Source organism: Cyprinus carpio, chromosome A3 (genome assembly GCF_018340385.1).
Source record: "Cyprinus carpio isolate SPL01 chromosome A3, ASM1834038v1, whole genome shotgun sequence".
In the NCBI taxonomy this organism is placed as follows: Eukaryota; Metazoa; Chordata; class Actinopteri; order Cypriniformes; family Cyprinidae; genus Cyprinus; species Cyprinus carpio.
Window position 1 is genome coordinate 22,165,275 of NC_056574.1, and position 17,307 is coordinate 22,182,581.

Sequence of the window (17,307 nt, forward strand, 5' to 3'; positions counted from 1 at the left end):
GGGTGAACTATTCCTTTAATGTCAAACAGACAATTCTGTCAAACAGACTGACCCTGAGATGAACACAGTGAGGGTCAGACGCTCTTTTAAAAAGTCACCTTTTACTTATATTTAGCACTTAGCAAGTGTCAGTTTTGGGCTTTGATCATATATATCATAAAAGGTACTTTTTTCATGCGGGCTGTTTAACTCTCCCCACCATTGACAGAATTTTCCATCATTTATGAGATAACGCTTCCCTGCCACTGACGGAAATTTCTCAAATTGGATCAAAACAGCAAAGAAGAAGCAGAAACAAGCAATCACGAATGTGAGCAGATGCATATGTAAAAGTGATGGTCAAGCATTAAACGGCAAATAAATCAAAACTGCCCAATGTCACTGAGTAAAAAACAGTCCAGGAAGTGGTGTAGGACTGTGCAAGCTTTGGATATGTTGATGGAAGCAATCTTTTCCATCTATGTTTTGACCATCGTTCTGAATCTGATCAAAAATCTTTTACAAAAATGCGATTTTCTCAGCTTTTTGTTTAAAATGTTGCTTTTTTTATCAATGAAACTAAACACATTCAAGTGTTGATTAAAAAAAAGCTATTTTCTTTGTTTGTCATACAAAAAAAAAAAATATTCTGGGTGTCATTAAACTTTTGTGAAAATTATATATATATATATATATATATATATATATATATAAATATATATATATATAAAGGTGGCTGGCACCTTTTTTAAAAACACTGACAGGGAAAGAGTTAATGGCCAAGGGCAGCATGAATGTTCGTTCACAGTTCAGTAAAATAAGACTAGCTATCAACACAATTGTGCACACAAAAATATTATCAGTTTAAAAAATCATAAATACAGTTTTTTATTCACATATTTAAACAGTAATTTGTGGTGTAAATTATCTTGTATAATGATACAATCTTAGTTTAAGAAAAATAGACTGAAGGACTCATAATAACTGTGCAGTGAAAGTTTTATTTCTCATAAAATCAGCATCAGATTTTCTTATGAGCCATAAAGTAAATACCTCTTAAATTCAGCATTGCGTTAGTTCAGTCAGGCCACGTTAGTCATGCTTGCATCAGCCGACAGTCAGCTGTTCCTGACGTGTACCAATCCAGTCTTGACACCTATCATATGCGGTCTAATTAAATTCCCATTCTTCAGCGTTTCTCCCGTGGCATTGCTGCTTGCAATTAATTCCCTCCTCCAACCCCAACTCCACCAACTGAACCTGTAATCCAATCTAACTTTGTTCTTTCTTTAGTCTCTTCATTGGAAGCAGTCTCTATCACATTTCGTTTACAACTCATGTAATTGTGAATTGTAATTATGTATGCATATAATGGTTCTGTTCTGTACCCCAGGGGGGGGTTGTCTTGCTGCTGTCCCCGCTCTGTCCAAGCATGGCTGCATGGACAGGCGTGTGGAGTGTTGCCCAGAACATAACCATACCGCCAACACTAACTGTATGCAATATAATTGTCATAAATATACTTGACGGAAGTGGTCCTGATTGAAGTTCATAAGAATGTTTTGCTATCCTTTTGTGTGCTTTTGTGTATTAAAATTAGTAATCCAATTAATATCTTAGGTAATTTATAATCTTATAAGAGATAGTGAGTTATAAGTGAGTTCAAGAAGTCTAGGTAATCTTAAGTAAAAGGACTGGATACTGCTTAAGATTGTCATCTCATAGAGAATGTCTCTTTGGAATGCAATTCAGGCAAAACTGCAAATGCTGGGTAAAAAAGGGATGTTTCAACAAAATGTCTAAATGCATTTTTAAAAAGGGGGAAGTGAATGTGTGTGTTTTGCATTTTTGGTTTTACATGTGTTGAAAGGAGCAGATCTATACATCTTAAGTGCATTTGGAAACAAAGCAAGGATCACAATGCCAAGACCTTCTCTTCTGTCTTTGATATTAGGTAAATTCAATTTACAATCTTTGCAGTTCCTGTTTTAATTACAGATGTAGTTTAAAGATAAGCTTTCAATGTTGAAATATTTGTATATGTCTACAATAATATTTCATGCTTAAAATGGTATTGTTAATGTTTATGAACTGTGTAAGTTGGTGGTGGTGCCATATCTTTACTACACTACTGAATAATATATTTATCGGTCATCTCTCAGGTTTAGTTTCGGAGCTATTACCATTTGCTCTTTCCAAAACTGAACTGAAACTAGTGGCTTTTTTGTAATGTTTTATGTTAACTTTAACTTAGACACAGTCTTATTATCCTTCAGGAATGTTTGAGCTGCCTTGATATGATTTTGACTGCTCTGAAAATGAAAATGATCTAAATCATGACTAAAATGATAAAATGGGGCTCACATATAATGGAGCCTTTTTAAAAATTAGGGATTGTGAAGGGTAAGAAGAAAGAACTACGTCAAAGAACTAGGAAACATCTGGCCACAGGCCATATAACATTTCCCTGCAACTGTCACAGTCCACTACAGTATACAATACATAGTGTCTATCTACATAGACAACATTCTCATAAATTTGTCAGTAGGCTAAAATGTTTTGTTGTTGTTTTTTTTTGTTGTTTAAAAACTTGTGTCCAGACTTTACTATGTCATGTGAATGTGACTGATTCAGTTTTTTATATTGGAAAAATAAACTGTTTAATTATTTTAGTTTGGTGATTTTGTGATAAAGGTATAGACCAGAGGTTTTCAACTCTGGTGCTCGAGGTCCATGTTCCTGCAGAGTTCAGTTCCAGCCTTGATCAAACTCACCGCCTGTAGCTCTCTAGTAATCCTGAAGATCTTGATTAGCTTGTTCAGGTATGTATTTTTAATTAGGGTTACAGCTAAACTCTGCAGGAAAGTGGACCTCGAGGGTCAGAGTTGAGAACCCCTGGTATAGACGAAATTAATACAGTTTATGTGGTTATATTAAGAAATAACATCTACTTATTTACTTCAATAAATAGTAAGATTTACTAAATGTTTTGATAAATGCAAGGTATTATTATAAAATAATAAATACATTTTACTTAATTACTTTAAATAAACACAACTTCTAAATTAAAAATAATTAAGTAATATTTACATAATTAAGAGTGTAGTTAGATTTAATTTCTTCATGAATGTTAAGTATTAAGTAGATTTTACTTGATAGTAGCAAGTAAGTTGTACTTGATATAAAATTTACTTAAAATGTGTTACAATGATTTTTTCAAGTAAATCTTTTTTCATGTGTGGTTTTGGTACCTTACAGAGCAGTGTTATGAATTCATTTTTGGGTGGAAGTTGCTAAAGGCAGGCCAATTTGTTGCTAAAAGTTGCTTAATAATGGCATTGTGATGGCATTTCGCAATTACATTGTTACATAACCATGATGTAAAACTGAATCATTGCGAACAATAAGAGTGAGATTTACTCAAATCTCAGAAATGCTCAGTCTCAATGAAAATATTGTTTGAAATATGTTAATTTAGATTATTTTGTAAAATAATATAAACATAAATTATTTGTAAAAGTTAAAAAAATGTATGATTGGATTTTTTTTTTTTTTTTGCATAATTTTATTTATTTGAACATTTTATTTTTATTATTGAACAGTCACATTTTTATATATTTTCTTATTAACTAGTACACATTCTCAGCATTTTTTAGTTAAAAGTTAGTAGTTAATTAAGCAGTGCATTGGTAGTAAGTATGCTACACACACACACAAAAAAAAAACTATAAAAATATGGCACAATAAATATGAAAAAAGTTGCTAAATCTAGAAACATAATTGCTAAGTTGGCAACACTCTTATAGAGATGGAAATAGTACCTGTGTGTCATCTGAAGTTTTAAAGGGGTCATATAATGTTGCTAAAAAGAACATTATTTGTGTATTTGGTGTAATTAAATGATGTTTCATTAACAAGGTTTGGGGAGGAGCGCGTCAGATAATTAGCCTAATCAACACCGGTGGACCACAATCAAGTAATCAATACCACAGTATAAATACCGCTGACTTACCTCTATCCACTGACGGTTTATCAGCATCCCTCCTCCACCCCAACTCCTCACTTCAAGTTCACTTTACAACTAGACGAGGAGGGGGGGGTACTCTAGGTTCGGGCCAAATATGCATTCCATACATCACCTAATAATATGTAAGCGTGAACTAGTGAAATTTGTCTATGCAGTTTAAGGTTCAAAAAACACATTATTTTCCACATTCTGTACATTGTTGTTTCTCCTCTATGGCCTACCTTTCTGAAACGCGTCGTTTTTTTTTACAAAGCTCATCGTTTGAAAAGTGAGGTGTGCTCTGATTGCTACCCCGCCCTCACCATACTGTGATGCGTGTCCTGGTCAGAACCTCTGTAAATAAATACAATTTAAATTCACGTTTTGCATACTTCAATGGACACTGAATGGAACATTTACATTCACTTCAAACTGGAATCATGGAGGATTATCTTGGGATGTCCACTTCGCAGGGCACATACATTCGAATAGAACAAACATCTGAAACGATAAGAGAGACATACAAAATATGCAGAGCAGGGGGTCGCGAGGACTGGTATTGAGAACCGCTGCTCCTTCTGTGTGAACGCAAACACATCCCGGGATTGATTCCAGGAATGATCCCGGGTTGGGGATCTAGTAACATTGCCGGGTTCAGTCCCGGAATGAGCGCTGTGTGAACAAAAGCCAGAACTAATGCTGTGTCGTAGTGATGACGCATGTTATTGGGCGACTCTTTTAGCATGTTTTGAAGGCAGATCAACGTTCACGACGAAACAAATATGTGCAAACTGTAACGAAGCAGAGATCAGTTAGTTCCTCACTAATCCGCGCTGAAGCTGAGATCGTTCGCCAGCTTAAGTGAAAGTTAACGTGCCTAGCGTTTTCGACTCATACATTACATGTAACTACCTGATATCACGTGTCTTCACGGGACCTTTATGGGTTGTGTGTGAACGCATGCACACATTCCGGGTAATCACTGGCAGTGTGAAAGTGCAAAATCTAGCGACCCGGGAACAATTGCCGGGACACATTACCCGTGTATTTTCCGGAATCCCAGTGTGAAAGGGGTTTTACAGACTGTGAGTCAGAACAGCCAGCATTATAGTCTTCTCTCCCAGGATCAGAAAACAGTCCTCCATAAAATGTGCTGCACACTAAATATTTAGGTTGAACTGTTCTGGAACAGTGTTGTAAATACAACTTAACCACTGATTTCTAGTTGTGTCCTCTTTTGAAAGGCCAAACAAAGTATTTTCGCTTTCACAACGAAACAGCATCTCCACAAGATGGCGCCGGTGGCAACAACGAGAATCAAAGGTTACACCTTCTTTCTTTGTGAACATTTGGGCAGTGTTATGCAAACCTTCCCACATCTTAACATAGATGTGTAGGCATGTTAGCCATTTTAGGTAGGTGTGGTTGACTCTTAACTTTTATAAAGAATATCTCTTTGGGTTTGAGACTTTAGTCTTTTCAACTTTACAGATCTTCTTCATGCACCAAGAGCTTGTAACACTCCAAAGAGAAAGGAAAAATTGAAATCGCTTCATATGACCCCTTTAAATTCAGTCACTGTCCTCCATCGGAGCTGCTCCCATAAGCTTTGTGATCTGCGCCTTACTCAAATGCTCCGCCGTCAGCCCTTTACTGAGGTATAAAATCTGCAAGAGTTGACAGAGGAAATTGTGACTCATCTGAACATTTGTCTTGCCAACTGTGATAATGCAGTCTTTGCATCTTTAATATTTACTTTAGTCACTATGGTTACAGGTGATAGTCACCATTAGAATGTGGAATTAGTTGCACATTCAAACAGACAGTATTCGAGCCTCTAATGTAAGCTGCTATGTGAACAGGATATTTCGCCTCACACTTTGAAAGTAAATGCGGTTGTCAATCCCAAACCTGACAGTGTGAATCTAGCCGTGAGTTTGTTGTGTTCAGAAAGAATTGAAAGTCTGTATTAATGTATTATATATTACCTGTATTATATTGCACTGTACCACACTGGACCAGCAGATTGGAAATGGATGGGTGATTCAGCTGTGGGCACCATCTTCTGGTGAGACACGGGAATTCATTCAGCTTGACCCTCAGTGCATTTTGGGTATTCTCTAGCCGCTGAGTGTGCACTCGTTATTGTGGTGCATTATGGGATTGAATGAAACACTCAATAACATCCACTATGGTTTCAGACACCACTGGCTGGGTCGCCGTGATTTTGCCAAGTAAGACATGTTCCTGGATCAACATCTTTTATTGATCCTGGATCAACATTACTGTCCAAAAATAAAGACTAAACCCAATACCTACCCCTAAACCTAACCCTACCCATAATTTATTCCTAAAATCATTGTGAAATGATAGCTGATTAACAAGGGTGTAGAAGCACCTAACCCTGATCATAAGCCTAAAACAGATATTTCCTGAAAGGTTATCCATCAATTCTGATTGGTTAATAGGAATGTTCTTCCAGGATAAACAAGGATGTTGATCCAGGAACATGTTGTAGTTGGTGAAATCACGGTCACCTTAAGGGTATGGGGGGCGATTTCGGACACAGCCTTGGTCTCGCTACACTACATTAACCATGAAGAACTGAACCTGGATGAGAGTGGAGCACTATTATTACCAGATTTTAAAAGAGACACCGTTATCTGTTTCTAGGTGGTCACATACTTACTGTACATGTTGAATTAAGTATTATAAACAGTATTAAATTTATACTGTTTGTGTATACTTTATAAAAAGGCATGAAAGGGTGCAGGATTGTTTTGCGTGCTGTTTTTTAAGTTTCACTTTCGCTTTCTTTATACCTTGCCAATATATGCCATTGTCAGTATGCCATGGTAGGCACACATAAGCGCATGCTCTCTCCACCGGAACCATCTTGCAGCACTTCACTGTCTTCACAAAATCCTTGTTACAGCATTGTATAGATGACATTGTCTCATCTGATGTTCATAAGTGTCTTCATATTGCGTTTGTAGCTGATAAAAGAAAATCGATGAAATAATAACAACTGCACTATGAAAAATCTCCATGATTAGCCTGTTTTCGAACTTTCTGCTTTTCCCTGCTTTTTTTTCTGTCCAATGAATGGATGGCCTTAGCACACGTGTGGTTTTGTTTACAATTTCTAGTTCACTTGCAAAAAGGGCAGTGTGAAAGTGAATCACACCAAAAAAAAAAAATCAACATTGTATTTGGTCCGGTGTTCTGTCGATTTATGCTACCCTGTCAGATTTTGCTACCTCCCATTAAAACAGTGGGTAGTACAATTCGACAACAAAAATTATACTTGTAAAGTTATGCTTTATTAACGTCTACACCTACCACAACCCTAAATCTACCCTTACAGTAATGCGGATACATAAAATGTTGTTCAGCATGAGAAAAAGGACACAATATTGATGTGCGCATGCGCAGTAAACCCTGGTAGGAAAATCTGACAGCAAAAATAAAAATTCAAAACAACCTCCAAATCAATCTAAACAACGCAACAACAAATTGGAAAAGGATGCATAATGTGAAACTTTGCGCATTGCGTCTATATTCTGTGTTAATCTGCTTGCCTGTACAAAGTATTCATCATCAATAAGGTGTATACTGATTTTTGCCTTTTAATATCACTGTCTTTATATGTTAGTATTTAAAACAAACCTTGTAAAAATAACAGGCGGTCAGTAGAAGAAAGCCTTGTTTTGCTCTCCAAGTGGGCGTTCCAGGGATGTGATGTCACATGAAAACTTTGAATAGGTGGAGATGAGAAAGAGTGATAGAGACAATTGAGTGGGTGGGGACTTTGACTTACAAAATCCAGTGGCGGGAGTTTGGCCAAGGGATCGGGATACACCCCTACCCTTTACAAGGAGTGTCATGGGGGTTTTAATGACCACAGAGAGTCAGAACCTCGGTTTATAGTCTCATCGGAAGGACGGTGGCTTTTACAGTTAGCCTATAGTGAAAGTTTGCTGATGCAGCCATGACACAAAGTGGTACACCTCAGGTGTGCATTATTTTCTAGTAAATCAAGAGCCCGTTGTCAATTATTCCTTACGTAAAGCGCTATTTGCTTCATTCATCCATATGCCACAGTCATAGCATATGAATTTACGGTTACCACACCTCAAGACATTTTTCAGATGATGTATTTCAAGACATTCGTCTGGTTTTTGTCCTTAAAATGCTCTTGTGTGTAGGATTAATTTCTTACGCATCTCATCCAATGCTAATTCCAAAACGTCTTTTAGACCAAGTAATGGAGGTTTGAGCCGTTGATGGCAGACTAATGCAGTTATTAATGCAGTTATGAGAGAGAGAGAGAGAGAGAGAGAGAGAGAGAGAGAGATTAAGCATGTGTGAATTAACTGAGTTTGTGTGTCTTGGTGTTTGGCAGCAGCGTCTCTACTAATAGTGAAACTGTAAATTAATCTGCTCCAATGACAGCACTGTTATTACCTCGCTTGTGAGAAATGTCATGTATCTTTTAAGTTGCTATACTATTGTACTGAAATCGTCAGAACGGCACTGACAACACGTTTCTGTGTGTTTCTATGTGTGCGAGCGCGTGTCCCACTTTTTGTGTGTGCGTTTAAGGAAGAGGGAGGGGGAAAGTGAGTATGTGCTTTCTGTGTATAGCTAATAAAATGTAATTTTGTGGCAAAACATTGAAATAATCTGTTGTTTTTATCATATTGTTTACTTCATTTATTTGCTAGGTCTGTTTCATTGTGGGTTTTTGGTTTTTTGCTGTTGTAGGCTGTAAGAACTTTTGAAATAACTGAAAAAGTTTAGCGAACTGATATGGACATGCTGCTGGAACTTTGTTCGCCATGCGTTTCCCTGAAAATAATGGAGCGTTCAAGTCACAAAGTTGTTATCACTAGTGGGAAACTCTAAATTTTCTTTAACTCCTGAGATTCCCGAATTGGGGGCCTGTCAGTGAGAAAACATGCTGCATTCATGCCATATTGTAATTACTGTAATTTTGAGATGAGAACACGTGTCGTTCTGCATGAAGCTGTTCAACTCTACGGCACTATCAATGCCTAAACATAGCACCTAATGAATCTGAGGTGGTCAGGTGGTAAAAGTTGTAGCTCTTAGAAAATTCCCAGTTCCCAAGTTGTAATTCTGAGTTCTACGAGGACGTGAATGCTTTTTATAAGTTGGTATCTCGTAATCACGGTAATTACAATATGGCGTGAACACACCTACATATCGGATGCAATGGATGCAGACTAGAGATGTGCAGCATCTGACGCTAAATTTGTTGAAATTAATAAAATATTATATTATTGAATAATTACCATAGAATATATAATGATTCAGTTTACATCACCTTCATAAATTGAATAAAAACAGAAAAAAGTAAAAACACGATGCACACAATTCATTTTGTAGATGTAGAGTTTTAAAAAATCGTTAAATCACCATCTTGTTCCTACCAAAGTGACTTGAATGCACCTGACGTCATAATTACTATTTGTCAACTCGTAAATACAAACTTCCCAGGAGGACTTGAATGCACAATAATTGCACACTTTAGAAAGTTCGTCAGCCAGTCAGATTCAAGCATTCAAAAGCCCCTTAGTGTAATATATAGGCTAGGCCTACTACTATACACCCAAAGCGATTATTAGCTATATTGATTATATTAATTAATATTATTAATAATAATAATATTACTTGTATATAATATTAAAATACTACAATAATATGTATATTATTATAATTTCTTATATTAGTTATAACTTCTTGTATTAGTTTTAGACACATTTTACAATGCAGTGACACACAAAGTCGATCTTGTGTTGATATAATAACCGAAAGCAAGCGTTCTGGGCTGCGTTTGAGTATGTAGATCTAAAGTATGTTTCTGGCCTTAGCATGTGTTCTATTTTGATTCTGTTTTGACCTGTGTATTATTTGTCCCTAAAAAAAGTTTTTATTTGAATCCTGATCTGTGAAATGTCAGTCATTATGTGTAGTTGTTAATCCGCAATGTTTTAAATGTCACGTTTTTTATCTCAACAGCCAGTGCTCTGACTTATGCAGCTGGTAAGTAACAGACTGTTTAGTCACTCTTATTCAACTCTTATTCTAGTTACGTACATGATATGAATGACTGTTTTGCCTAGTCTTAAATGTTACAATAGCTTACTTGTTATATCATAATGTTTTTTTAGGAGATTATAGTATCAGACTAGTCAATGGTAATAATGGCTGCTCTGGAAGAGTTGAGATCCTTTATAATGGCCAGTGGGGGACAGTGTGTGATGATGACTGGGACATGAAGGATGCTGCTGTGGTGTGCAGACAGATGGGATGTGGAACAGCTGTTAGTGCACAAACCAGTGCTCATTTTGGCCAGGGAAGTGGTCCGATCTTGTTGGATGATGTGAGATGTTCAGGAAGTGAATCATCACTCACACAGTGCTCACATCCTACTATTGGAACACATAACTGTGGTCATTCTGAAGATGCAGGTGTTGTCTGCTTACAAGGTATATGTAATTTTTTCCCTGTAGTTTTGCTGTATTTGTATTAAATATTTTTTTAGCATTACATTTTTAATTTTTACATTTAATTACATTAATTTTCTGTAGTAAGTTTTGTTATAATTTTCAAAACAGTTATTACTAAATTTCTATCAGATAGTTTTGATTATCTGTTTAGAAATAAGTGCTGAGTTTTGAAAATGTACCTCTAGCTTGTTGTGAAAATAATATCACAGTGATTAGAAAAAAAAACAAACCATTATTTTCCCCAAACAAAAAAAAAAAAAAAAAAAAAAAAAAAAAATAATAATAAACTTATGTAAACTAATGTGTAACAGACACTTGACCTTAAAACATGTTTTCAGTCCTCATTTCTTACATTTTTAAGGCCAACTACCAGACATAAGATTGGTCAATGGGTCTGACTCATGCTGTGGAAGAGTGGAGATCCGTTATAAGGGCCAGTGGGGAACCGTGTGTGATGATAACTGGGACGTGAATGATGCTGCTGTGGTGTGCAGACAGTTACAGTGTGGATCAGCCATCAGTGCACCTCAAAGTGCTGCCTTTGGTGAAGGCAGTGGATCAATTTGGATGGATGATGTTGAATGCTCAGGAAGTGAGGGGACCCTTAGACAATGCAAACAAAAAGGACTAGGAGATCATAACTGTAATCATGGTGAAGATGCTGGTGTTGTTTGTTCTGGTAAGTCAAATCTTAAGCACCTTCACACATTATTTTGGGTTAAATGAGCAACAGAAATTGCAATAATTCACGTTTTTCATAATTTTTCAACATTTTTAAATAATTGAATTTTTCTTTTGCAGGCGACCTGCAGATGCCGACCTTTTCCCTGACCTCCACACATTCAGTTATTTCTCCTGGAGAAAATATCCAGTTCAGATGCACAACACCTAAACCAAGATGCAATGCTAATGCTGAATTCCAGCTCTTCAGAAACGGACCATCTATATCCTCCCAGAAACATGTATCTGGTGTGACTTTCAATCTTAATGTAGATGTGTCAAATCAGGGCAGCTACAGCTGTCATTATTCCTACCAAAACAACACTATTAAGTCACCTTTGAGCAAAACTGTTACCATCACTGTGGGTGAGTGTGTTCAGTTTATTCTCATTGCCTACATCATAAATCACATGCATTAGCTGCATAGAAGTGAATTCAATCTGTATTTTTAAAGATGAAAAGATGCAGTTCTTGAAGCCATTGTTATTTTATTATTTTTATTTAATTTTATTTAGTTAGCTTTATTGTTTGAGTTTCTGTAATCATATAAATATTCTTGTTCTTTAGTGAACTTGCAGCAGCCACGCATTTCCCACAGTGCTCCTGATGGATGGTTTGACGAGGAGCTTCAGGGGGCAGTGATCACCAGGGGCCACAGTTTCACTATCATCTGTTCCACTGAATCTCAGTTTCCTGGAGGATCTTTTCACTTGTTCAGAGGGTCAAACATCACAAAGACTGAGTCAGCTGTCAATAACTCTTCCTCTTTCTTCTTTCCTGAGGCAGAATATTCAAATGATGGATACTACAGTTGTGTTTATGAAGTCAGTGTCTCCTCACGCTCCTTCCATTCATCAGCCTCTGAACTGCTGCTCATCACTATCACAGGTACTGATGTGTAAGAGACTAAAAAAAAGCTGGACTGCTGGTAATGAAAGTTGAACTCAAACACAAATGTCTCTCTCAGCCTCCCTGCTTCCTGTCATTGGTGCTGCAGTGTCAGCTGTACTGCTCTTATTGTCTGTCCTTATAATCATCCTCCTGCTGAAGAGAAGACAAAAGCAAAGGAATAAGGAAACTCTCTTTAAGTTCTCCTTTAGAAACGGTAACTGCATTTCATGAAAACATCAGATTATATCTTTTAAGATTTAACATTTTATATTCCATCAAAACTGTTTATTAACAACTTCCTTTAATAAATTTGCCCTTCATCTCTATGCAATTTCTCTAGCTGCAGCTAATACATATGCAGGTACATCCCATGACAAGAAAAATGAAGAGGATGATGAGTCTGATTATGAAAATGTAGAATTTAATAATAAAAACATGTATCATGATGACTCTGAAGAGGACTATGTCAGTGTGGACATGGATGACTCTGAAGAGGACTACATCAATGCAGACTTTACAGAGATTAAAGGTGTTGTAAACAAATCTGATGATAACATTTATGAAAGCTATTGTGATGAATACTGAGTAAAATACTAAAATAAATGAGGCTCTAAAGAAAAATATGGCAACCTTGATGCCATTGAAGAAAATCCAGTTGGCAGTGACTGATATATATTTGTTTGTCTTTTTATTAATGAGGATTGCTTTCAGATAATAAAGCGATATGTTACAGTTGTGTAATGTAAATGTTTTGTAATACTGTTAATAGTAGGACAATCAAGTGCTCTTCCAGGTGCCAGTTTTCAAACTGTGCTCTGAACACCCAGAGGGCCATGGAGGTACTGCAGGGGGACTGTAAACGGATTCAAAATTATCTTGAGCATTCTATAAAATAAAGTTGCAAAGTCCTACCCCATGTGTGTGTATGGTTCAGGTATATTCTACGTTATGGGGACAAAATGTTCCCACAAAGATGACAAGCTTGTAAATCATACAGAATGATTTTTTTTTTTTTTGAAAGAGAGAGAGAGAGAGAGAGAGAGAGAGAGAGAGAGAGAGAGAGAGTGTGTGTGTGTGTGTTGTTGTGTGTGTGTGTGTGTGTGTGTGTGTGTGTGTGTGTGTGTGTGTGTGTGTGTGTGTGTGTGAAATTTTAGCGTTTTGAATTGAAAAAAAAAATAGTTTACAATTTTCATGCAGTATAGTTCTTAATTGAATATGGAAACATTCACAGAGCTGTTTTCAGAATAGTAGGCACAAAATTAAGAAGGAATGTGTGCATATTGTGAATCAATGTAATGAACTTGACTTTCACTGAAGTCTTTCAGACAAATAAAATTATTATTTACAAATGGTTTAAATACATTATTTTACAATAACTGTAGCTGTTTTACTGTTTTTTTTTTTATTATTATTATCCTTTTGTTCCCTTAAACCCTTTTTAAGAAAAATTATAAAAAAAAGTATATAGGTTTAAGAAGGAATTTGGGGCAACGGCTGTGTTTTTTTTTTTTTTTATTTATTTTGAGCTCCTGTATATTCATTTTCAAAAATGGAAGTCATGCATTTTTGCAGGTTTTAGCAGGGGTGGACTGGCCATCTGGCATAGGGTGTTTTCCCGGTGGGCTGACGCACTTCAGGGCCCGATACTTTGGCCCATCATGCAGGGACAGCAGCGCATTGGTTTGTTTTCTGTATTGACAGCGTAAACCCAATCACAATGCGCCATAGATGGAATGATGAAGTACCTTGCTCTGCCTCTGCCTTTATAAATAGTACTTCACCCCTGGAAATATGAGGAAATATTACGAAGTCTGTAATCAGCACAAGGGGCGCATTAGGGCTATGAGGGGCTAAAGCCCAGTTTCCAACAATTAATAGTATACCACATACTTCTCAGAAATAATATTTTTCGAATAATTATTTGTATATATGGGAGTTTGCAGCAGTGACAACAGCATTCTGTAAACAAACTTACACACTCATTTTCAGCGACACCCTGCTTGTAGTGTTTGTAGTGAATGGTTCAGTTTAGGTTTCCCCCGCACAGTTTGTATAGTTGGTATGTTCCACCGATATACTGTGAGCTGAATGCACAATGCGCTAGTAAAGAAAAAGTAAAGAAGAACAAACGGAGGGACTTCTTGAGAAGTCCGATCGCGAACTGGGAAACCCCCCTCTTTCTCTGGTGGAATGCCACGAGCAAGGGTTTTCCTTTGTTTTTATTGAAAGGTTGGTTCACACCTATGTCACCTTATGAACCAATGAGGTGTGAGAAACTGAGGCGGTTGATATAAAGTAGTACCAATGGATATAGCTCATGTTACATACTCTGATACAGTAGGTGGCGGTATGCACCTTTAAAAGTCATGGTTGCAATCTGCCAAAAAAATGAAAAGAAGAAGAAAAGAAGAAGAAACTGAGGCGGGAAAAATCTTCTTTGTCTGCTGATTTCCGCCCACTGGTCTAATTTATGGCGATGACAAAATTACACATTTTTCCTCAGAAAGATTGTACTTCTGAAACAATGCATCTTTTTGTAATTTGCCGTTGAGATTCGTCACCAGTCGGGTTTCTACGATCATACAGACACCATAAAACTATAACCTTTGCGAGTCAGGGATACAGAGATACAGAGTTGTTCCTAACTACAGACATATAAATTTTGATTAAACACACAGTAAACATTATATCTATTCCACTATATCACGTGAAGACATCTAAGCACATAAAGAGATACATTTAATACATTTAGAGGTAGTTTATCAAAAGTGTTCATGTGTGAGCCAGAAATGCTCGTGTGGGTGTGTGTGTGTGTGTGTGTGTGTGTCTGGAATGTTGTCGTGCTGTGATTAAAGGGCGGGTGTTTCTTTCCTTTGATGCTCACGAGAGTGTCTCTGGATCATCTCGAAGGTAATAAATGTCACGAGGGCTGAGATGTTATCGACATCGCGGCGCCCGAGGGTGGGGTTTTATGTTGGAGGATGTCGTAAAAACAAAAGTCCTTATCTTTTGTTTTTTTGAAGTTCTTCTCTCCGAGTGCAGGATGTGTTAGAGAGTCAGGATTCATTAATATGAAACAGATGGTTGAATGCCATCCGCTCATTAGTGTTACAGTAGTTTACTGTAATAAATGCAATGTCAATTAGCACTGCATAATTCATATACTTTATTTATTACCTGGAGATTACCTGGAAAAACTCACATAAACCATGTATTGTCGCAATCGTGTGTTTAATGTCTTCACGTTTCATCAGTCTAAACAATTCTGCTTTTTATTCAGCTTTTGTCCATATTAGGGATTTCACAGCATATCATATGGTATATCATGCACTGGCCTTTGAAAACCTCTGTGTGAATACACTTACCCGAAAAAAGGGGATGAATTTATGTGTTATTAAAAGTGTGGTTGGTGAACATGTCCCCCACGTATCCACGTATTCTAATATTAAATATATATATATATATATATATATATATATATATATATATATATATATATATATATATATATATATTGTTTATAAAGTGCAGTACTGCTTTGTTTACACCGATAACCAAGGAAACGCTATATTTCAGCTGTTTCATAAGTGCAACCTGCTGTCAGAGAGTGAATTTGCATTTATAGCATCATTTCACAAAGCTAAAGTCAGACATTTAGATCTTGTATTCTACAATAACCATTTAAATGAAAAAGAACTGCTCATGCTACATGTAGCATCTTTGTGTGGACTGTGGTTAAAATGCAGTTGTTGCCTCTAATTTCATGGCTACAGAATTGTTTTTAATTGTTTTTAATAGAGCAAATAAACAGATTGTTCATGTATTATTTCCAGTGTTAATTTTGGCAGGCGTTTTTGATTTAGTCTTTTTGATTTAGTCTTAGTCTTAGTCTTGAGACGAAAATGCTTAATAGTCTTAGTCACATTTTAGTCATTTGAGTCTTTCATAGTTTTAGATCTAGTTTTAGTCGACGAAAAGTCATTGCATTTTAGTCAACTTTTTTAGTCACTACTTTTAGTCAATAGTTTTAGCCAAACTGTAGTTACCAGAATTTATTTTGGGTAGCGATTTTATATTTAGTTTTCAAATTAAAATAATCATTAATTCTTCTCTCTTTAGACCAAATCAATAAAACAAATTAGAAACAAGAACCAAATACTAAAATATAAAATTATTAAAAAATAAAATTGAATAAAATTTGAATAAATTATGACAATTTTCATTTTTGGGTGAACTTTCTCTTTAAGTGAAAAAGGAGCAACTTATAAAAAGATATAATAGTTATATATATATATATATATATATATATATATATATATATATATATATATATAGATATATATATACAATAAGAAGAAGCACAATAAGACAAATAGAGATACAAATTAAACTCATTTTTCAGATACTGTAGGTTTTACTTAACATGTATACATTTATTTAACATCTTTTGTTGGTTAACATTAATGACAGATAGGTATTTAATTTGGAATGCTGTCCTTTTAAGACGGAAGGCATGCAAGAAATACTGACACACGGTCAGTTTTCACCCACACACCTGTTCACGTTTCACTTAATCCATAACCTACTGTATTTACATGAGATACTCTACACGATAAACATTTGGACTGCTGTGTGTGTATTTGAGTGCTGAGAACAGATTGCGCGCTGTATATGAGAACTGAGGCAGTGGAGCGTGCGTGCGCGCGTGTGCGAGAGAGAGAACACTTCTATCAGCGTGATTTCGCCTATCCCGCCTTCACTAACTTTAAATTAATCGACAACGAATTGTGACTCCCAGGAAAAACGGGACGTCTGGTTACCTTGTCCCTACCCCTTCGGGTGCTGTGGCCATTGTTTCAGATCGCTAGTTCGCTTTTTATTAGTCTATCCATCCACTGCGGCTGCTATACTGACTAGATATTCAAACGCCCCTTATCCGATCGCAATCCAATGACAGGGACGCACATTTTGAAAGACAAAACCCTATAGGATGCATTTTGAATATCTGGTAGTCCTCAAATAACATTATAGTCCAGTCTCGTCTAGTTAACGAAAAACGCGGCATAAATTTCGTCATAATTTCGTCATCAGATATTATTTTTAGCTCGTCAACGTCTCGTCTTTGTCACAGAAAAAATGTTCGTTAACGAATATTTTTCGTCGTCGTCTTCGTTA

At 36.3% G+C, this 17,307-nt stretch overlaps 1 protein-coding gene across 1 annotated transcript; it reads left to right on the top strand.

Annotated features, from left to right (window-relative positions):
- Positions 1–1,812: 1,812 nt before the first annotated feature.
- LOC109062196 (lysyl oxidase homolog 2B-like) lies at positions 1,813–13,048 on the top strand. The gene is made up of 8 exons (XM_042723633.1): positions 1,813–1,933; positions 10,031–10,054; positions 10,183–10,500; positions 10,883–11,200; positions 11,323–11,607; positions 11,809–12,129; positions 12,209–12,346; positions 12,473–13,048. Exons 1-8 carry the CDS (start codon positions 1,900–1,902, stop codon positions 12,715–12,717), a joined length of 1,683 nt encoding a protein of 560 aa, XP_042579567.1. The 5' UTR covers positions 1,813–1,899; the 3' UTR covers positions 12,718–13,048.
- The last annotated feature ends 4,259 nt before the right edge of the window (positions 13,049–17,307 follow it).